The sequence below is a fragment of the Aphidius gifuensis genome, linkage group LG2 (assembly GCF_014905175.1).
Source record: "Aphidius gifuensis isolate YNYX2018 linkage group LG2, ASM1490517v1, whole genome shotgun sequence".
NCBI classification, from domain to species: domain Eukaryota; kingdom Metazoa; phylum Arthropoda; class Insecta; order Hymenoptera; family Braconidae; genus Aphidius; species Aphidius gifuensis.
The window spans coordinates 11026895-11051419 of NC_057789.1; the positions used below are offsets into that span (position 1 = coordinate 11026895).

The 24525-nt window shown below is 29.3% G+C and overlaps 1 protein-coding gene across 1 annotated transcript; it reads right to left on the minus strand.

Annotated features, from left to right (window-relative positions):
* Nucleotides 1-372: 372 nt before the first annotated feature.
* On the minus strand, nt 373-8257 carry LOC122850368. Its single transcript, XM_044149525.1, has 4 exons — nt 8068-8257; nt 5633-7658; nt 3824-4198; nt 373-499 (listed from the first exon to the last, which is right to left on the minus strand). The coding sequence occupies exons 1-4, from the start codon at nt 8255-8257 to the stop codon at nt 373-375; spliced, it is 2718 nt and encodes a 905-aa protein (XP_044005460.1).
* Between the last annotated feature and the right edge of the window lie 16268 nt (nt 8258-24525).

A 24525-nucleotide genomic window follows, 5' to 3' on the forward strand; every position in this document is an offset into this window, starting at 1 on the left:
CTCGCGCGTACTGCTAACACACACAAATTTTTTTTTCTTCGGTACTCATATACAAAAGAGTAAAGACGCGCGCACTTTGGTATCAAATTTCTAATTTTGTTTATAAAAATAGTTTTAAAAAAAATAAAACGTCAGCACTTTCTACTTCAATTTCAACGAAATATAAACAATATAACTCGCTCAACTTAGTATCAGATTTCAATTTTTGTTTATAAAATAATTTAAAAATGAAAACGTCAGTACTTTAAATCAAACAAAAGATTTGCTTACTTTGCATTTTTTTTTTTTTTTTTTTTATATATTATAACTATTATTTATAATAAATATATTATAACTATTATTTATAATAAATATATATATTTTTATTTATGATTATTCAGGGTCATAGCCCCAAAGTAAGGTATCAGTTTCACCATTTTGATCAAGAGCTCGTTTATCATCAGCCCGGCTGAGTGCAACTTTACTTTGTACAATTGTTCTTACTTGATGATCTTTACTTCTGATTTAATATTGATTTTTTTTCGATATTTGATGATTCGAAAGGCAGGACATATAATTATCAAAATTTATGTCTTTCAAAACCGAACCTTTCACACCTTTTGCTTTCTTATAAATTTCATCATTATCAATATTCATGACTTTATAGCTATATAAGTTGGCTCTCAATCCAGAAAACTCAGTCATAATTTTACCATTATTTTCGTCTTTCATAAGACCAATAACTTTTTTGTTGACTCTTGACATGTTATAAATATTATTTGGTGGATAATCTGATGTGTCAAATCTTCCCAAATTATCTTTCATTTTCTCATAAATATAAGGCACTTAAAATCATAAAATTAATGAATCAGTATCCATATACAGTGCTTTGACCCCATCATCTTTGAATTTTTTTTGAATATAATTGTAGTAAAATTCATAAATCCAAATTTTTGATAGATCTAATATTGTAAACCCTGAATAAATTGGTTTATTGAAAATTATTTCAACTCTTGACATTTCAATAATTGCAATGTCATCTTTGTAAATTGAACGACTGTGAAAATTTGGTTTCGCTATCAGTGATTTTGCTCCATAGCGACCATCCCATTTTGTCACCAATTTCACATCTTTTTCCTTTCTCACATTTTGCATTGTTTTTCCATATACACTGTTGTTCATTAATTTGAAAAAAATTTTACCAAAATCAGTGGTTGCTTGCTAACGCATACCAGTATTAAGATATGTATATATATTCAGCCACTGTCATGTAATGTTGGTTCATCATGATGAGTGCTCATACCAGCACCATGGTGTAATTTTTTTCCTCTTTTTAGTTGTCTAACTACAACTAATTGTATTATTTTTTTTACACCCACTGAATCAGCTGAATTTTTCAAAAATTTGTTCAATATTTTTACATTTGCACTACTCCATTTGATCCATCGATCAATTTTCTCAATAGTATTTGAAGATGAATAACCCTCACTCAAAATGTTAACAAGCTTCTGACACCTTTCGATAGAAGACATCTTTCAATATATAATTTTTTAATAATCAGAAAGAAGTAGTTGCCGCGAGTTCAACTGACCACTGACTAATGAAAGATGAATAATTTACCGTGCAATCAACATAAAATATATTTAATAAATAAAAAAAATAATACATTTGTCTTGAAAAGAAATGTGCAGTGTAAGATAAAAATAAAAAGCGATGCATGATTAAGACAATGGATCTACAATAAGCACGCGTGCTTGCCGTACGTCATGGATGTTTCGATGCCCCGTTCAAACCATTGTCTTCACGTTGGACGTGATTTATATTATTCTAGAAAAATAAAAAATATAGTTGACTTTACTTTTTTGATTACTCTCCATTCTTTTATCTTTGAATACATTCTACGAGAATCATTTTTTTGTAATTACGGAAACTAGGAGCCGAAAAGCTCAGCCGCAGTATTGGATTTATCCCCCCAAAAAAAAAAAAACGTTTATAACTTTCAAACTAATTGTCGTAAAGACTTCGGATTTGGCTTAAAAGACGCGGATTTAGAAATTCTATCGCCCCTAATAAAAAAAAAACATTATCTATTCGGCCATTTTTTTTTGTTTTATTCACAAAAAATACTATTCGTACGGGAAAAATTTATTTGAAAAAGTTATGGAATTTCGAAAAACGATTATTTTAAGTCTTATATGGAACCTCTGCGACTATTCCATTTTGAGTTATAGCTTGTGCCGTTTTCATTTTTTAGGCAAGAAATAACTCGTGATGAAATGGTGTTAGAGACTTCATATTAGGCTTACAACATGCGTACTCAAAAAATCTATCGCCTCTCAAATTAACCATTGGAATCAGGATAAACTCCTTGAGGGGCGATAGAGTTTTCAAAACCACGTTTTTTGAGCCTAATTTGAAGTCATTCCGTTGATTCTAACAAAAGTTATAGCTTGCCTCAACCCTACGTAATTTGAGCGAAAAAAAAAAAAAAAATTGATTTTGAGAAAATTAAAAAAAAATGTACGATTATTGTATTGTTACTTTCAAAAACCATTTAACAGATAAAATTTAACACGGCCCTAGCCGGAGTATTGAAAATTTTTAATTTTCAACGGTAACGCGGGCCACACGCCCCAACAAACGTTACCAGATCTTTTTTTATGTTGAATTGATATTCAAGTTAAAAAACTGAATGATGACGTAAACTTACAGTCTGATGTTAGTATCAAAAAATAAATGGATAATAAAAATTATTATTTCGAGTAAATTTATTGCTCTTTGACAAGAAAAATTTTCAGGAGTCAATCGAAAATAGAGAATATTTTTGGAAAATTTTTGAAAAATTGTTAAAAAATTTTTGGAAATGTCTGATTATTTGTTAGACAATCCAATATTGCCCTTTGAAATAATCCTGCCTAATATGTAATTGAAGTAACCCTGTTTATCCTGCTCACTTAAGATACATTAGAAAGGTAGAGGGATAATTAGCGTAGTGTAGGGAGAGGTAAAAAGGAACCTGAAAAATACGCAAAAATAGTACACAAATTAAACACAAATAATTTATAAAACTTGAGTCAAACACAAATAACATAATGTTAAATGAAATGGTAAATTTATTATCAGAATACCACAACTTTACCAATAGTATTGATGTTGAGTAAAAGATAGTTAAATTTGGACCAACATGAACCTTGACATAATTGACGCAGCTATTGAAAAATTAGAAGCATTATCAGCGTCCATGGTAAAAATCTCTTCAAGTTTCAGCATCTTTCAAAAAATGAATTGACGCATAGAAGGACGTCGGAGTTAACTTGATGAAACTTAGAAAAAATAAGAAGCCTCGTGGTCTAGTGGTCAAGGCGTTTGCCCGGAAAGCAAAAGACCCGGGTTCGTTTCCCGGCGGGGGAACTTCGTTATTTTTTCTAAGTTTCTGTTTTTTTTTTCAAATTGGACATCTTGAAATAAAACAGTTGGGCCCCTTAAACTGGTACTATCTCGATGCTTACACCAAGTATCATATTAGTCATGTAATCCAAACAAGTGGTTTGGCATGTTGCGTAAATTTGTTGATATTTTTTCGGTCTTGCCACTGTTTTGCTTGATCGTATAACAAAACAATTTTTTCAAGTGTGCAATAACACCTTTTGCTCTCATTTCTTTGAAATTTGGTTTTAATTTATAAAGAAGTCCAACAATTTTTTTACGTAAGTGGTTCATGTCTGATAGTTTAATTATTTTAGGATTTCCTTAAAAAATAGCATGAATAGTCCTATAATCGTCTCCAATTATAATAGCAACATGTAAATTTGTTTTTTTCAAAATTACACTTCTATTTACTAACTCATTACCAACACTTGGTTCCATTGCTTTGGAACTGCCATCATGGTTCTTACGACAGTCATCATCAAAGACAGGATGACCCTTCTCGCACAAAATACACTTACGATTACGTGTTGCAAAATCAAGAACTTTTCCAGTTGAATAACCAATCAAAGCTCCATACTCATTCAAACTACTATACGAATGCCCAGATCCTCGTTTGTTCCACCCCATATAGTACGATGCTATGATGTTTACAGTAGAATTTGTTGTTCCAAAATCCAATATGTCATCACCATTTGAACCAGTGGAATTATTAAAAATTTCTTGTGAGTTTTCACTTGTGATATTGGTCAACGTTTCTTCTGGATAAACATACTTTATCATCTCTTCAAGGCTTTATATAACAATTAAAAAAATAAATAAATAACTAAAGATTTTACTGTCAAGCATTTATTTATTTGTTGTTTTTATTTAATTACTTAATGTGAATATTTTTAGTTATTGGTAATCAAATTTACAATGAATAAACACAATTACCAATTGACTATTCAATTTTAAAATTTTAATTACAATTCTTCAAGTTTATTTCAGTTGTGTATCAATTTTTATTTTATTAATAAGTATGCTGATTTCACAAATTTATTTTACAAATTTATTTCAACGACATTTCTGTTCAGGCGTGAAATAATTATTATGTTATTGCACAAATTTCGGTTAACTTTTTGTTTATTTATTTTTATATGAGACGTACACAATATATATCAATGTTGAATTTGATGGAGTCGTATTGCAATGACTGTTCAGTTTCGATCGTATTAGCTTTCTGTCGTATCTTTTGGTTTACGAGACTGGTCGCCCGCTTGCGCGGTCGTGTTTTTTGTATCAGTTCTTGACTGTCCCGCACCCATATTCACAGGGCAAATTTGTTCTCATTAGGGCTTTTTTTTGCCACTGATGGCGCTTGTCAAATTTTTTTTATATATAGATTTCACATATAACAGTTTCACAAGCGCCGCCATCGGAAAAAAAGCCCTTTGATGAGAACATCCTCTGCAGTCCAATTCACAGGGCAAATTTTTTACAATTTAGGGCTTTTTTTTCGCCGGTGATAGAGCTTGTAAAATTTTTTTTATATAGATTTCACATACAAAAGCTCCACAAGCGCCGTCAGTGGAGGAAAAAAGCCCTAAATTGTAATGCCCTGTGAATTGGACTGCTGAATACGGGTGTACATGAAGAATTTATTTTTCATATTTTCTTGTCAAATAAAATTAATAGGCCGTTAAACGATGTGTCCACTTGCAATTTTTTTTATGCAAGTCAATTCAATAGCTAAAATAACTCAAAATTGCCTATTTATCATTATCACTCAGAAATCTAGTTGTTTCTGGTAACAATTGGTCGTGCATCGAAAACCTAGCACTAATTAACGTTACTTTAACGCAAAAACCATTTTAACATTTTAAATAATACTCAACAAACAACTCACAAATATAATTCCTTGTAGACATAATTTTTAATAAAATCATTTTCACGTTGTTCTCCCAAAAAAATTCGTAATGATTGCTAAGATCGAACTCGAGAAAAGGCTACGTACAATTGTCCATGACTAAAAACATCCTTACGAAGATCTAAACCTATCCTTTCAAAAGTTTGGCCTTGACTTTTATTAATAGTCATAGCGAAAGCTAACTTGATTGGAAACTGTCGTCGCTTAAAAGTGAAAGGATAAATATTCTCACAATATAAAGTTATACGATGAAGAAAAACTATACCTCCCGCTTTGTCTCCTGTCAAAATTTTACACTGGAGAAGATTGTTTGCTAACTGTAATATTTGCAAGCGCGTTCCATTACACAAACCTTCAGCAATACTTAAATTACGAAGAAGCATCACAACACAGTTAGTTCTTAATTTTAATTCATGAGGTGGAAAATTTGGAGGATTCAAAGATTGTAAATATTCTGGTAGTATAGCATCTTCGATATCTCCGTTATCACAATTTTCTGTACTATCTACGCTAGTATAAATTTTTTCAGTTCTCTTATCTAGTAATTCTACAACTCGGCTATTTATTTCATCGACATCAACATTTCGTGCTGACAATACAGCAACTTTTGTGAGTTCATTATATCTTCGATTATCAAGTAGCTCTTTAAACATTACTTCTACAATGTCTTCAGTTCTTTTAGCCACACATTGTTTTGGAGCTAATATATTGCTATTATTATCATTCAAAACACCATCTCCAAGATCTAAAAGATATTTCGCAAATTCTGTTTCTTCTGGTAAAGTTCTCATATTTTCTGTTAATGAAAGTACAGAAAAATATTTCCATAGATGACTGAATTTAATTGACAAATTTACCAACTCAGTCCGAGTAGCATTCATTTTGACAGGAAGTAACTGCCTGAAATCACCACCAACTAACATTGCTTTGCCACCGAATGGCAAATCGTTATCCATTAAATATTTAAAAGTTCTATCACCCACTTCCATACAATATCTCGGTGCCATAGGACCTTCATCCCAAATTATTAAGTCATACTCTTTCATAATCTGTGCGTCTTGTGATTGTTTTTTGATGTGAGAAGTTGAGTCTGCAAATAACGGAACTGGTAATCCGAAAGCATTGTGGACAGTTTTCCCGTTCGGAAGTAATATTGCGGAAACGCCTGTGAATGACATCGTGCAAATTTTTTTTCCTTTACTTATTAACAAATGATATAAGGTTGTGTAAATAAAAGTCTTCCCTGATCCTCCTGGCCCATCTACGTAATAACATTTTTTCAAAGTCTTTGATTTATCATCTGACATTACGATTTCCAAAATTGTATCAACTATTTCTTTTTGTTTTGCGTTCAATTGTCTATACTGACGTTGACCAACTTCTTGATGATACAAAGGTATTGCTACTTGACAATTTTGATCAGATGCATTAATTGTATAATCATCCAGTGGTGGCATACTGGGAAAATCACTAAGACTACGTCGATTAGCAGATAATAAATTATTTATTTCATGATATGCTCTACTGTGTGAGTTAGATAGAGAATGGTCCCTTTGAAAATCTTGCGACAAAGCATCTTTAAACTGTTCCCACAGTTCACCAGGACTACTTGGTTGACAATGCATTAGTATACTTGAAAATAAATTTCTCAGTTGTCGAGGCATCATCCATATTTCTCCTTCTGTCAGTGCACGTGCCCATTCTGAGTCATCTTCAATAAGACCTCGAGCTAAGCATGCTCCATGATAAGTATCAAAGATCATGCCATCAACTGTTCGTAAATTTTCGAAACTGGTGGCTCCTTTGAATGATAATAATAATAAGCGCAGATGAAATAATTCTACTTGATGAGGACTTATGGAGTACATTCTGCCAACAACACTAAACTGCTTCTGACGTGTTTCCCATGATAAAGATTTATTTGAGCTGCTAGAAGATTTTTTGAAAACAAAATGTGATGGAATTTCTGCATAAGTGTATTGTCTTGCAACTGGATCACGTCGATTTAAAGCAAAATATTCGATCAACATAGTTGTTTTTTCTAATGCTGTCCTTATTGAATCTTCTGTTCCTTCATCACTAAAAATGACGCTTTGTTGATTTGGCAAATGAACTGGAAGCCTCATAATTGAATGACTTTTCTTTTGCAGTGATCTGCCGAATATTCGATCGCATGCCTCTACAGGGCTAACATATCGAGTTTCAATGTAATTTCGAATTTCGTCGTGATTAAGCTCTCCTTCTTTATTATTCGTTCCATCAATAACTTCTACAGCTGCAGCGTCGTGTCCTTTATATATATATTTATAAAGATATTTAACAGATTTGATGCTGGATACTATTTCTGTATTAATATGGCAATTAAATAATTTTAATAAGGTAGCATTGTAAGGAACAACGTATTGATTATCTGCAGTTCCTCATTGTGGACGATTATGAACTCCAGTATTTCTTCTACGATAAGTTGGATAGCCATTCTCGTCCATCTTTGTTTCATCTTGAAACGTTTTTGGGAAATGCTTAGAACATTTTCCATTTTGGTCCTTACACCAAGCTCCACATGGACCATGAACCATATTTTTCATAACAATATTGTAAAGAATTGGGTCGTCAGCTATCCATGGAATTTCAGCAGAAATGTATTTATCAACCACACCAGATATTGTAATTTTATGATTATTTTTCAATGTTATTAGTAAGTGAAGAACCACGTTTTTGGTATTCTATGACGTATACATACGCAAGAGTCTCACCGAATAGTTTATTTTTTACAATAGTAGTGATCAATTCGTCTTTTTTTATATTAAAAACACGTGAAACAATGTCAGGCCTATCAGATGCTGTTTGTCCAGGTAATAAATTTTCCTGAATTTCACGCCAATTTGGATTGCATGTCATTGTCACAAAAAGATCTGGTTTTCCAAATTTTTGAACGATTGCCATCGCGTCTTGATAATGTTGTAACATGTTACGCGGGGAACCAGTAAATGATGACGGAAGAACTACCATTTTTCCTAACTGTTGGTTAGTACTATCTGCTTGCTGTTGTAAATGATCTATTAAGCCTTGATAAGTATCAGCTCGAATGGATTTTTGATTATTTCTGCAGAAAGTCATTCGATCTTTTTCTATTTTCACGTAATTATCTACGATCCACTGTTGGAATAAGCGCCCTCCCATCAAAAAAACGTTGTCATAATCACGAACTGCAATCCTGTGTTTTATGTAATTAGCTCTGGTAACTCTTCTATTTTTATTGACACAGGGTATATTTAAGTTCCAACCGAGTGTGCCATGGGGATAAAACAATGGATAAACCATAGGTTCGACTGTTGGATCCATCGAGCTAATAAACTGGAGATTTTTGGTTCTTTTATTATGTACTGTTACATATGATTCTGGTATCTCTCCATCAGCGGTTGTTGTAAACAGTGCTGCTACCTCATTTACTTTTTGAGGATTATATCTTCTTGCATCCATTCCGGGTTTCAATGTAAATAGTAATTGCATTTCAGGCTCTTCAGTGCCAATCCTCAATCGTTGCAACTCTTCGTGCATCATTTGATAAGATTTAGCAAAAATATTATGTTGACGAAGTGCTTGACCGACTGCATGGACAACGTCCCTATTCAAAGCTGAAAACGTGTTACATCGTATATTGGTAGATTCATTTGGATCAATAATAAATAACTGGCCGAAAGAAGGAAGTTCACCAGCAGATGGATATAAAGAAGTATTCATTTGATAATAAATTTGACCTTGAATTTTGAAACAATAAGGACCTGGTCTTCGATTTTCAGAATTAAAATTAATTAGATTAGCGTTGAAGGAAGCAAACGCAACCGCATTATTGAGGCATCGTATACGATCGTGGAAATGATTCGAAAGATCATGAGAGCGATTGAATAGATTTTTTAATATTTGTGGTGGATCAGGCAAAGGATCTAGTGAAAGTTCACCATGATTGCAGCAAGTATTGAATGAATCTTTTTTATCGGTAACTTTTTCCGCTCTAAAATGCTTCGCCTGACAATGACTACATTTTACGTCCATTTGTCCTATATAGTACTCATCTACATGAATTACGCCCAAGCGAAGATTATTATTATTATTAATATTATTATTATTATTATTATTAATATTATTATTAATATTATTATTATTATTAATATTATTATTATTTTGTAAATTTTTTGCAATGCGAGCTGCTTCGCGAGTAGCTTTTCTATCTGCATTTTTTCTTTGTTTAGTTAGTCGTTGAAGTTCTGCTTCTTCCTCTGACGACCGTATGATTTTACGTTTACCCATTTAAAAAGTGATAATAAAATTTATATGTGATACTATCCGGTTAATAAGCTAAAATATTGAGATATTTAAATGATATTGAATAATTGTTGCTGAAACAAATAATAAGAGAAAAGACTGATAAATTCTTTCAATTTTTTTTTTTTTGGTTATTTATTAAATAAATTTTCAATTATTAAAATTAAGCGAAAAATATGGACTTTTATTTTTATTGATTATTCCTGTTTTTCTATGATTAACAAAAAAAAGTAATTAATTCATTTGTATACTTGTAATAACATAAGTTTCAAGTTTATTATGTCTGATGATATTCAAAGATTTATTGTGTATGTATGATACAGTTTTTTGAAATTAGTTTATTTGTTATTATCTTATTGAATTTATTTGTATCTGTATGATAAATTTTTTAATAATTTGTGAATCTGGTATCTTAGTGAATTTATTTGTATCTGAATGATAAAGTTTTTTAAAATTAGTGCATCTATTATCTGAGTCGATTTATTTGTATCTGTATGATAAAGTTTTTCAAAATTTGTGTATCTGTTATTATTTTATTCAATTTATTTGTATCTGTTTGACATGAAAAAATAATTACGGCTAATACAGTTTTACACTAAAAAAAAAAAACAATCAATATGACACTCGAGAATATTGTTATTAGTTTTTAGGTTAGAATGGGTAGTGTTGCAGGAAGCGTCCTTGAAGCCTGAAAAAATAAAAAAAGTTTTATTAAAAAAATAATCAAATACGAATTAATAAAATTATTATTTTGTATTAAGGAATTAAACAGTTTACCTGAACAAAATGTATCTATGCTAACTTAATTATTTATCACCCGTCCTGTCGTTGGTTGGTTTTTGAGTAACACAATGACAGCTGGCAAATGTGTTCATTAACCAACTACAATACACTTGATATGGTTGTTTATCAAATTGATAATATTGTTTCCTATTGACAAACAGTCAATTAATTGATTCGTATAATCAAATATTATATTTAAATCAATTGTAATTATATTTAAATTAATCATCAATCAATGTCTAAATGCGTCCAACTCAAATCGAGCCAGCTTACATATGTAGACTACAGTTTACTACTACACAGAAATTATTACATATTAATGAAAATCACAGCGCTTTACACGGTTACTTGTTGCAACTTGCACAGCACGTTTTACACCGTCCACTCGAACTTGTTTAGTTCTTCTGGTAGTCACAGAGCTGCGTAAATTAGTTGCGCGCAGTAATTGGTTATCCAAATTAATAATACAAAATTAAATATAAATAAATAAAATCATTATTGTATATTACAAACATTAAATAAAGACGAAATAATGATTCATGAAAAACACAGCGCTTTACACGGTTATTTGTTGCAACTTGCTCAGCACGTTTTACACCGACTACTCACGACTACTCGAACTTGTGTTAGTTTAGTTCTTCTGGTAGTCACTTAAGGCGTGTGGCCACTAGCATAGTTTTTCGAACAAGTTCTATGCCATAGTCAATTTATTACCAGAAACATCTAGATTATTCCCAGTTATCACTCAAAAAGTCAGTTGTTTCTGGTAATAAATGGACTATTGCATAGAACTTGTTCGAAAAACTATGCTAGTGGCCACACGCCTTTAGTCAGTAGTCACAGAGCTGCGTGAAATGGTTGCGCGCAGTAATTGGTTATCCATTTTGTTTGCCAAATAACCACTAACAATAATGATAAATTGTATATTATTCACATATTACAAAAAATTAAATGAAGGCGAAATAATAAGAAATGAACAATAACAATAGTTGGATTCTTAGAATTAATTATTTGTTATCAAATTAATAAAAAAACATTGAATCATTCTTTCATACTTCATTTATTACCATAACTTTTTTTATTTGATAAATATTTTATCAATCAATCGCTTGAATAACAATCTTAATAATAATTTATTTTTTAATGTTTTTTGAATGAAATACATATAAAAGTAATGACGTCTATAATAATAATATAACACTAATAATTTGTTATAATAATAATACTCCATTCCAATACACTCCCAACATTGTCACAATAAATAATTTTTTCCAAATGTTTTAACAAATGATAATTAATAATACTATCATTATTAATGACTATGACTCACACATCAATAATGATTTAATAATGCACAATTTATAGTGTGCATAGGTCAGCTAATGGAAAACAGTTGTAACTGCTTAATCATGTCATTGTTATAATTATTTGCGAGATCAAATAATTTCAAAGACGAATAATAGTCGCGATCTTCAAACATTCTTACGGTTAAATACTTCAATTGCTTGAAATAATGTAAAAAAGAACAAAAAAATATATAATAGCAATTAAAAAATGATCTAGCAACAAAAAGAAGTAAACTGAATTATTATTTTTTGTGAAAAATATATAGCATTCTAACCATCAACCCCTTTTTTTTATTACAACAGTTATAATTCTTTAATTACATAAATAGATTTATCAATATATATATTATGCATATGAATATATTATAGATACATCCAACGTTGTAATCATAGAATTCGAACTGTTATAATATTTATTACTATAAATATTGTGCATCAAATTATATCATGAATTTTTGTTAAAAAATTAATTATCAGATAAAAACTGATAGTCAAGATGTTGCATAATAATTTATTTAAAAAAAATAATAATTCAGTATTCGTGTTTTTTTTAAACTTTAATTCTTGCAAAACCTTGCACAGAATTAAAAGTTTACAAAAGACAGAAGGAAACTGAATTATTTTTTATGAAATATATAGCAATCTAAATTATCAATGATAATCTATTTGTTTTATGATATTGCATAATAAATATCATAAAATTTAATAAAAATTCATTAATTTAATTTGATGTGAAATATTTATGTTGATGACTTTATCAAAACAGTATTACATGGATAGTAGATATATAAAACATATATGCCACACCATACATGTACATTGTACATATATATATATGGGGCATTCCAAGTCAAATCACCGAGTCATCGGCCTGACCCCTACCGATTCACTTGGAAATTTTTTTCTAGGTGTATTTTGGACCAAAAAACGACCTTATTTTTTTTCAATTTTTTTCCACCATTTTTACACCATAAAATAATTTTTTTTTTCCTATTATCGAGTACTTCTCAAATTAGACCAGGTTTAAAATTCTGAAATTTTTCTCATATCATCTCGAGGTAAAAACAAGTCACCTATAAAAATTTGGGAATGGGCCGAGAATAATTACTAATTTTTTTATAACTGATTAAAAAAAATTTTTTTTACGAATTTTAAAATAATCTAATTTTAGAATAATCTAATAATGGTTTCTTGTAGAGAAATCAAAAATGAAAATAAATGATATCTGGGCAAATTTTGGTTCTTTCCATATTTCGAGGGTAAAAGCTTCAAAAATTGAATTTCAAGCATCGCAGTTTTTCTATCTTTCCATCCTTAAATATAGAGATAAACAAAATTCATCAAGATATCATTTATTTTTATTTTTGATTTCTCTACAAGAAACCATTATTAAATTTTTCTATTTTTAAAATTCGTAAAAAAAATTTTTTTCAATCAGTTATAAAAAAATTAGTAATTATTCTCGGCCTATTAAATACATATGACTGGTTGTTTTTTTTACCTCGAGATGATATGGGAAAAATTTTAGAATTTTAAACCTGGTCTAATTTGAGAAGTACTCGATAGTAGGAAAAAAAAAATTATTTTATGGTGTAAAAATGGTGGAAAAAAATTGAAAAAAAATACGGTCGTTTTTTGGTCCAAAATACTCCTAGGAAAAAATTTCCAAGTGAATCGGTAGGGGTCAGGCCGATGACTCGGTGATTTGACTTGGAATGCCCCATATATCTACATTATGCATATGTATATATATATATATATTATGAATATACTCATCCTATTTATGTTTTATTATTTAAAAAAACAAATTCAGTTGACCATACAATCACAGTGCTTCTTTGGTTTTACTATTACCTGAAAAAAAAAAAAAAATAAATGTAATCTAAGGGCTCAATTGTTGCTATAAAAATAAATGGTTACTTACAGCATGTATTATTTTTTTTTTGCAACAGTATGACAATTAGACTCATTGTCAACTTCATCCTCTGAAGAATCATTATCATTATCCTTATCAGTATCACCATCATTGCTGGCTAGATCATCGCCTGATGAATCATTATTCTTCTCGGTATCACCATGATCGCTGGTTTTTTCACCATCACTGTTATCAGACGACATGCTGGAATTAGCTATGTCTAGCATTGCTGCTCGACGATTACTTGGAGACATTGATTTTAGTTTCTTTAACTTCATATTCTGTTCTTTCAATTTACGAAGTAGCTCTGGTGTTGGTGTTACTTCTTCTTCGTCATCTTTTTCAACTGGTGTTACTGAACGAATACTTTCAGATGATTTATTTAATCTGATCTTGACAATATTATCTTCCTTTAGTTTACGAAGTAATTGTGGTAATGGTTTTATTAAATCATTAACCATTGGTTGGCTAATCAACTCCATCTTTTTGGAGCTATTTACCTGATCATCACTTTGTTTACGTTTCGTACGCACCAACAAAACTGAGTGAATAGACTTCCTGAGATCAATTGGACTCATTATTGTTTCATTGACAATTGTGATATGGTCCATACTCATTACTTTTAAATAACCTCCAACTGCATCAGAAAAAAAAAACAATTATTATGTGACAGAATACCAATTATAAAATTATGTATAATTATTACCTCGTTTATTCATGACACCTCGCAACTTGATGTGAACACCTTTAGATAGCAACGTGCTGGGCTCGTACTTGATGATATGTACAGTTAGCCTGTAATGGCCGTCGACCACAACTCCCTGACCAAATGACGTTGATGGTGTTTGGACTTGGACGAATTCGTTTTTTATAAAACATTGAATTTCTAAAAACCAACACCAAAAAATATTAGATTGAGTAATTTTACAAATGATTAATATTAATAGACAAAAGAAAAATTAGCAGCATACCTATGTTTCCATTACAAATCATCACATCATCCAATTGAATTTGTTGATATGATTCATCAACAACTGATTGATCAGTAATGTCATACTGTCCATGAATGGTGAGAGTACTGTGTGCCTGGACGTTACATTCTAAAGTTGATGTTTTATCGTTAGGCTGTCGGAAATGCGTATTTGCAGACCTTAATGATCCTCCAGTGATTTGTACGATCTAAAAACATAAATCAAATGTGTCAATGTGTCAATGTGTCAATTAAACAACGTGAAATATCAGATGATTATCATTCAGTACAACTTATATATGCTGAACATATAAATACTCCTTAACGATAAAAAATGTAAAACAAAAACTTACTGAGTTTAATTTAATCGTTTCCTCATAATGCATTGCAAGGGTTGAACCCCATACTAACACCCTTATCCTGGACTTAGACCCATTGTGAACAATGAATTTAAGCACATGTCCTTGAGTTGTTCTTAAGGTTTTTAGACCTTCAATGCACTCTACGTAGCCAACTAAGTCACTAAAAAAATAATAATGATGTGTTGTATTAAAAATAATAATTAATTAATTATTTATTTATTAAATGTTAAACTTGACTTGAATAATTGAAGATAATGCTCCGGTATAACAAAATGAGGTTAGTTTGCTCATACATAACAAATCTCAATATATTAATAATTGAAGTTACAAAATAATCATAATTATAATTTAATCTCATTAAATAAATAATGAAATCATATTACTTTGCATAAACAATTGATTGATTCTTGAGCTGCGTATGGATAAAAATAACATCAACCACATGGCAAAAGAACTGTGACAAAATTTGACATAAAGAGGTTAAGTCATAAATTAAATCTTACCCACATAGTATATGATTTGACTTTTAATATCGAATAATTTTAATAGAATAATGGATAATTAATTAAATAAATAATTAATATAAAACTAAACTTACATGGACTCATCTTCAGGTTGGAAAGCATCGAATTCTTCGTCAGGTGTGAATACAATTTCAGACATTGTGAATTTATTGTGAATTTATTAACTACACAACAGTTGTAGAATTTAATTTTTAAATAATAATTTTTATTAATTATTATATTCAATAATAATTATTCAAGTATATTTTTTTTTTTTATATAAAATTTGTCTGACTGTCTCGTCTGAGAGTCCACCAAAGAAGACAGAAATGCACAAGTTGCACAAAAACGACAGTTGCGTGCGCACAGATGATCAACAGGTAGAGCCAACGCTCAACAGATGGAACCGGTTTTAATTACAGTTTTATGGTATAGTCTGACGTTTCTTCCCTATACTATGGGCTGGTTTTTTCGTCCACAGTAACTAATCTATACCATGTTAACTTAACTATGGACTACAAAACCGGCCCTTTTTTTTATATATATTTGTTAATTATATATTTTTTAATGTATATATTTTATATGTATTATTTATATAATAATTAAGGTGTAGTGTATTTTAAACTTAAACTACTAAAACTTTGAAAACACTTTCGACGTGCGACTTCAAAATGATGAATCGATATAAATCGATATGTGTTGTATGTATGTATGGGTAAGCCAACGTGAGAGAATGAAATGACGAATAAAGCGGCGTCACATGAAGTTAGCTATTAGTAGCTTGTTCTTTTTTATATAGAATTAGAATCAAAGTGCAAAACAGGAAGAGAGGGAGTAGTAGTGTAATGTCATGCAATGGTGTAGAATTCATGCGAAAAAATGATTGGAGGAAAACTCAGGGTCTAATTTCTTATTAGTTGAATTCTTTTACTATCTGGAAAATGCGGACCAGGTCAACGAATGAAAAAGAAGGAGTCACACGCATGTTTTCAAGAGATGGCCAGTCCCGTGAAAATATGCTTCTTTGTACTATTTCAACATGTGCAAATATTTAGAAAACATGTTGAATTAGTTATAGTCACGGTTGATATTTTTTGGACGTTCTATCCATCACCAACCGAGCCTTTGTCCCCAGTCGTCCGAGCCGATCATATTGTTAGAATTTTACATCCCTTTTTTTTCTTTAAGGATTTTTCTCGTTTGGCCTTGAGCAGTTCTGAAGTTTTATTTTCTTCATCAAAACCCAAGAAAAAACAAGAAACTATATTTTAGGCTTTATTTTAATAAAATTTTATGATTTTTATTCTTTTTTTTTTCTGTTCCTACGGAACATCCTCTCCGCCCGGAAGGATCAGATTATATTGAATTATTAATTGGCGATAGACTACGGAACGATCCAGTGGACTTCGAATAGACTCATGTTGCGCATGATAGTATAAACGAATTGTGACTCGCCCACCTCAAAATTATACTTTATTATTATTATTTTATGTTACTATTATTATTATATTAACGGGTAAGGCTGGCCAAACAAGGAGGGAAATATTGCCAGGGAAAGGGAAAATCTCCCAAGCTATTTAGGCTGGCGCTCCAGCTGGATATGACACTTCGGTTTTTGCCTTTCAACTAGTAGGTTTGAGGTTCTTGAGGAGCCATCCCAGAATCTCGAACAGTCTTCTCCCCACCCCAGTATTGACGTCATCCATAACCAAACCCAAGGAGCAGGAGTCATCCTCTCCTAAAAATCCCCCTCAATTCATGTAATGTTAGTTGGTCGGCCTTGCTTCATTTTTCTTAATTATTATATTTTTAGTTCGTTAATTACTTTTTGTATCATCATTTTTCTTGTTTGTTCCATGACTCGAAGTCAGGACTCATAATTTTTATATTTGTGTTCAGTTTAATAATATTTAATAATTTTTGATAAAACATAGCTTTGTGACTAGTAATAATTTTGATACTTAAATTGTTTATTTATTAAATAATCTTGTTAATTGTGTGCCATAATTATTGTCTTGTTGTTTAATTTATTGTGTCTCCCCTTGATTTTACATTTTCAGTGACTAAATTTTATCATTCTTTACTCGGCCCTCTCTCCACGAACCAGCATACTGAACGATCCAGGCAAACCCCTCAACTTAGTTTTAGAACTAAATTTTCAGGACCGGATCGACATCAATGGTTGTTGTTGATGATTTCAATTCACGAAAAAATTTGTCACAAAATCATTTTGCATGGATCAAAAACTTATCAAGATTAGTAAGCTCATAAATTTCTAAACATAATGGGAAGAAAATAATTTGCAATCGCTGCCTATGTCATTTTCAATGTCAAAAATCACGGGATAATCATGAAAAACTTTGTAGTGAAAAATGTAAAAGTGCAATGAGATTACCGACTGCAAAAAATAATATTTTACAACTTAGAAGTTATAAACATCAATTAACGGTACCCTTTATAATTCATGGTGATTTAGAATGTTTATTGGAAAAAGTGCAGAGTGAAGAACTTGAAAAAAATCAAATTTATCAAAAACATGTTTTAAGTAGTGCAGCATATTATTTAAAGTGTAGTTATGATGCTCACTTTTCAAGTTCAATCTTCATAGAGGTAAAAATTCGATTGAATAGTTTATTACAGAGCTTGAACAAATTGGTTATCAAGTCAATAAAATAATAGATGATATTAAACCAATGTCTTTTACACGAGATGAAGAATTACAATTTTTGAATGCTAAAAAATGTTATATTTGTAACAAAAATTTCACGAAAAATGACGTTAAAGTATGTGATCATTCTCATTGGACCTCAGAATACCGAGGTGCTGCCCATCAAATATGCAATATAAATTATCAAGAATTATGTACCATCCCAGTAGCATTTCATAACCTCACAGGCTATGATGGACATTTTATCTTCAAAAAATTAAAAAACCAGTTTGAAGGTAAAATTGATATACTCGGAATCAATTAAGAAAGATATATTTCATTCACAAAACGTGTCAAGGGTACTAGAATAAAATTGAGATTCATCGATCCATATAAATTTATGGCAAGTTCCATAGATTCATTATCGAATATTCTAGATGATAATAAAAAATCAATAACGAAAAGTCTCTGAAAAATGATGATGAATTCAATTTAATTACAAAGAAGGAAGTATTTCCATATGATTATCTTGATAATTGGGAAAAATTTAATGACACAACACTTCTATCGAAAGATCAATTTTATTCAAAATTGAATGAAGAAAATATTTCAGATGAAGCATATGCACATGCTCTGAATGTTTGGCAAAAGTTCAATATAAAAACACTTGGGGAGTATTCTGATTTATATTTACAAACTGATGTTGCCCTTTTAGCTGATGTTTTTGAAAGCTTCAGAGCTGATTGTTTGAATACATATAAGTTAGATCCAGCACATTATTATACGCTACCTGGACTTAGTTTTAGTGCAATGTTCAGATTGAGCTAGAATTGTCAACAGATCCTGAAATGATGTTGTTTATTGAGCAAGGTATAAAAGGTGGTTTATCACAAGTCTCAAATCGATATGGAAAAGCAAATGATCGATATATGGAAAACGAATATAATCCTGAGGAAGAACTTTGATTTGAATAATATGTATGGAGCAGCAATGAGAGAATATCTTCCAACTTGTAAATTTGAATGGATTGATAACTTTGATATTTCAATATTAAATTCAACTGCTGATAACTCAAAATATGGATACATTCTTGAAGTTGAATTAGATTATCCTGCAAGTTTGCATCATCATCATAAAGATTTTCAGTTAGCACCAGTACGTGAAAAACCATCTCTAGAAACCAGTAAAACTCCGAAATTATTGACAACTCTAGATAATAAAAAAAATTATGTTATTCATTACAGGAATTTGAGAAAAATATTGTTCTTTGGGGATGATTATTACTAAAGTTCATCGTGTTTTAAAATTTGAACAAAGTACATGGCTTCAATCTTATATTGATCTTAATACAGAGTTACGAAGGGAAGCCCGTAGTGCATTTGAAAAAGATTTTAGAAAATTATTCATCAATGCAATTTATAGTAAAACTCTAGAGTCTGTAAGAACTCGTAAATCAATAAAACTTGTACAAAAATATGGTTGTAGAGGTGGAGCAAGATTTTATATCTCAAAGCCAAACTTTCACAGTCATTTATTCATTGATGATCTTGTAATAATTGAGATGAAACCAACAAGTATACTTTTTAATAAACCAATTTATCTCGGATTTTCTATTTTGGAAATGTCAAAAACATATATGTATGATTTTCATTATAATTTCATGAAACAAAAATATGAAGATAAAGTGAAGTATTTATATGGCAATACTGGTTCTGCTGTTTACCATGTATTCAGCCATAATCCTTACGATTTAATCCGTAAGAATCCTAATAACTTTGATACATTTGATTATCCAGAAAATAATCAATCAAAGATCTCATAAACATGAAGTAACAACGAGAACAATTGAAAAAATAGCTCTGAGTTGGGAAGATAATAAACGTCAGTCATATAAATATTCGCAAATCGTAAACCATTTGGATCAACAATTAAACTCATTAAATCGTTCGTTTTACCACAATTACTTCCTCCAATTATCGCGCATGTTTTTGTATTTGGTCGTAAATCACCATGTCGTTTTTTTATTAAACCATTACCATTTTTTGTTGTAATTATATCAAAGTTTATAACTGGTAATTTTAAAGCTTGTTTCTGGTATTCTATCGTAATGAGCACTGAGCTCAAATCTTATTTATTTTATTTTTATCATTCAATTTATTACCAAATATCGATCATGAAAATAATATAATTTCATATTTTAATAGTTATGATACAATTGAAATACCAACTGGAAGTTATAAAATAGATGATCTAGCTGCTTACTTAGAAAAATATCAAATCAAAATTACATATAATAAAAATACTCTACATTCATATATCACAAGTGGAAGAGTCATTGATTTTGTAGAACCACTGATGATTTACAACTAAAAATTGTTGATCAAAACGGTAAATTAGTCAATTTTCGTGGTGAAACAATAACCATTACGTTACATGTAAAATCATAGGAATGGAAATTTCTTTCAATTCACGCGCAATGAAAAGTGGGTCATCGTATAAAAGCAGCACATCATGGACACCTCCAGTCAGTCTGAATCGAGCAGTCAAGAAGTTGACACCTCAGAATATAAATTACCTGCAGAGTCTAGGTCTAAAATAAAAAAAAAATTTTGGATCTTTTATTGGATAATTATAACTTGTCTTAATTGTTTGACACGTCAAAATGAGTGATGAAAATATTTTCGATATTTACGCGCCAGTTCAATTTAACAATGAAATATCGAACTATGTGCTACATGCTCATCAGTCATTTGGATCAACCAGTTTCGATAATAGTGATGAAATGAGAATATCAATACAGAATTAAAATTTGTTTGTTCTACCATCAAAAAGCTATATACGTATGAGAGGAAAATTCACGCAACAACGTGCTGCTGCAAATGCAGAAGATCCACTTGCTAATATTTTATCTTCAACATTAGTAAATAATGCTATGAGTTTTTCGTTTGATGAAATGAGTTATGAATTGAATGGAGTTTTAATTAATAAATCAAAGAATGATGGTATAACATCTACAATTAAAAATTATTTGTCATTAAGTTCGATAATGAATTATGAAAATGCAGAGTGGATAAATCAAAATGGTATGAAATAAATAAATGATGACCGATATTTTGATATATGCGTTCCATTAAATATGATTTTTGGCTTTGCTGAAGATTATCAAAAAATAATTTTCAATGCGAAACATGAACTCATTATGATACGATAACGTTCAAATATTAATGCGATCGTACGAGATAATGAGACAGTTCCTGATATGCCAGAATTCGATTCAAAACTTACAAAAATTGAATGGCTTGTACCGTATATAATGTTATAAAACCAAAATAAAATTGATATAATGAAATATATACAAAAAGATCCTGTCATTTCTATTGGATTTAGAAATTGGGATTTATATGAATATCCATTGCTGCCACAAACAACTCATCATATATGGACAGTGAAAACAACTCAACTGGAAAAGCCACGTTATGTTATTCTTGGTTTTCAATCAAATAGAAAAAAAGTTGGCAAAAAGATGTAACACATTTTGATCATTGTAAAATAACAAATGTTAAACTTTATCTAAATTCTCATATTTTTCGATATGGTAATTTATATCGTGATATTGAAAAAAATCAATTACCTTTATTATACGATATGTATGCTAATTTTTCAGAGTCTTACTATAGCTCAAAAATAGATGTAGTGTCAAAAGATAGTTTCATTAAAAAAATCTCCATTAATTGTTATTGATTGTAGTAAACAAAATGAGTTTTTGAAGACTGATGCTGTAGATGTACGTTCAGAATTTAAATCGAAAGAAAACTTTCATAATTAATTGACTGACCTGTCTGTATCCTTTAAATATATATCTTTCCTTTTTTCTATCAAATCGAACTCTGAGCCGATTTTTGTTTTCGAAGCATCCGCGGCCGAAGAATAATAACAAAAGCAATTGTTTATTGTTAAGTTAATATTAACAATTGGATCCTAGCTTCAATAGTTGACCGATTTTAATCATTTTTTTTTGTTCTAAAGGGCTTGAAACGCGCTATTATCTTATTGAATAGAATGAATTATCACTTAAAAAACTACTGTTACGTCTTGGTATATTTTCAATTAATAATCAATAATAAATAATAATTTAATAAATTCAATAGATGCTGATCAAGCAATAGAAATTTTCTTTTTTTATTTTTTTATTTTCACACGGAATTAAATTCAAATTTTGCGTTTTTATAAAACAAATTATTTTTTTCTTTTAGATAAAAAAAATATAAATAAAATAAAAAGAACAATTAACAAAAAATTTTAAAAACAAAAAAATTACTAATGATCGAGATAAATATTCCTAATAAAATTGAAAATTATATTTTATACATATATGTATGAATTGTTATTTTTTTTTTTTATTACACAAAACAAACACACAAATATTAAATTAAAATAAACAAATTGAACATTAACAAAAAAAAATATTTTGGGAAATACTAAAATCAGAAAAAAAATATAAATAAATTTTTTTTATAACAAAATTGCTTTAATAATGATAAAAATAAAATGAATTAAAATCGAATACTATTTTTATAAATTCAAATCTAATAATAAAAATTTTTTTTTTTTTAAAAAATAAAAAAATATATAAAAATTAAAGGGTAACAATCCTAATCCTTATCTTCCTAAATCCTAAAACAAATAAATAAAGTGCAGTTCATGGGGACCGGAAGATTTTATTGTGTTATAAATGGCAACGCCGCAATATTGCATTAAAGTCAATGGTAGCTGTCAGAAAATTAAAAAGAGAGAGCAGTGAAAGAAGAAAACAATATCAAGTCATCAACATGCATCAGAAAAGAAATTGAGGGGAGTTCATCAAGCAAGCTGCGACGATGGAAGCCGGAGAGGAGAGACAATGCAAGCAGAGGTAACAGATTACAATTCAAGGACATCGTGGAGTACATCGAAGAAGAGGAATAAAATAAGTTTTATTTTATAATTATTCTAAACTCTTTTACATTTTTTATTTTTCAAAGAATATAATTTTTTTTTATGGGAAAATTAATTAATTATTGAACTTAGTTTTGGGAAAATTAAATGAAATTTTTTTTACTTTTAAGGGAAAATTGATAATATTTGAATTAAATTGGATTTCATCATTACATTTTACTATAAAAAAAATAAATTTACTGCAAAAAAATATTAAATTTACTAAAACGAATGGTAGAATTTTACTAAAATATTTTTAAAAAAAATTTTTCAAAAAAAATACAAAAAAATAATATAAAAATTCGTAAAAACAAAAACAAAAAAATCAAATTTTACTTTTAACTTCTAATTACAACTTTTAATATAATAAAAAGGGGAATATTCGATAATTAATCAAAAATACAATATTTTAATGAATAATATTAATTAAATATTCAAACAAAAAAAGTAAACAAAATAAATAAAAAAGTAAATAAAATATAAAAAAAAAAAATAATAAAAAAAAATGATATAAAAATTTACAAAAAAAATACAAAAAAAAACAAATAAAAATATTATAATAATGATTTAGCTTAGAAATTTGTAAGGGATTTTTTTACGCACGCGTCGGTGGTTAATTAATTCCGTGTGGGCGGCTGATATACCAATAAATAATTCAATTTGAAATGAAAATAATAAATAATAATAATAATCAAAATATAAACAAAAAAATAATAACAATAAATTTTCATTCTACATCGCTGAAAAACCTTAGAAATAAAAAAATATAAACAATCAATAAATTTTCAATAAATAAAAATAAAAAATAAAAACAATACTTTTTTAAACAATAAACAAAAAAAAAAACAATAAATAAAAAAATAATAAATTTAATATTAAATAATTTTCAAGGTAAGATAAAAGAATGAAAGCTCAACAATATCACACGGAAATGAAACTTGAATAAAATAAAAAGTAGGCCACGCTCGACTCGCACGGAGTAATTCTAGCCGTCGATCGTCCGTAAGAGGTCTCGAATAGGAAGTAAAAATTTTTTTTTTGATTAAATTAAATTTTTTTTTGGGGATTTAATATTTATAATTTTAAGTAAACGAAATGTAACAACGATTGATAAATTTTTCTTTTTTTTTATTCGCTGCTGTCGTTTTGCAGACAGACAACGACCTTTTTTGGGGGGGAATTGTTACGTCTTGGTATATTTTCAATTAATAATCAATAATAAATAATAATTTAATAAATTCAATAGATGCTGATCAAGCAATAAAAATTTTCTTTTTTTATTTTTTTATTTTCACACGGAATTAAATTCAAATTTTGCGTTTTTATAAAACAAATTATTTTTTTCTTTTTTTTTATAAATTTTGGTAAGCAGTTTTCAAAGTCACCTC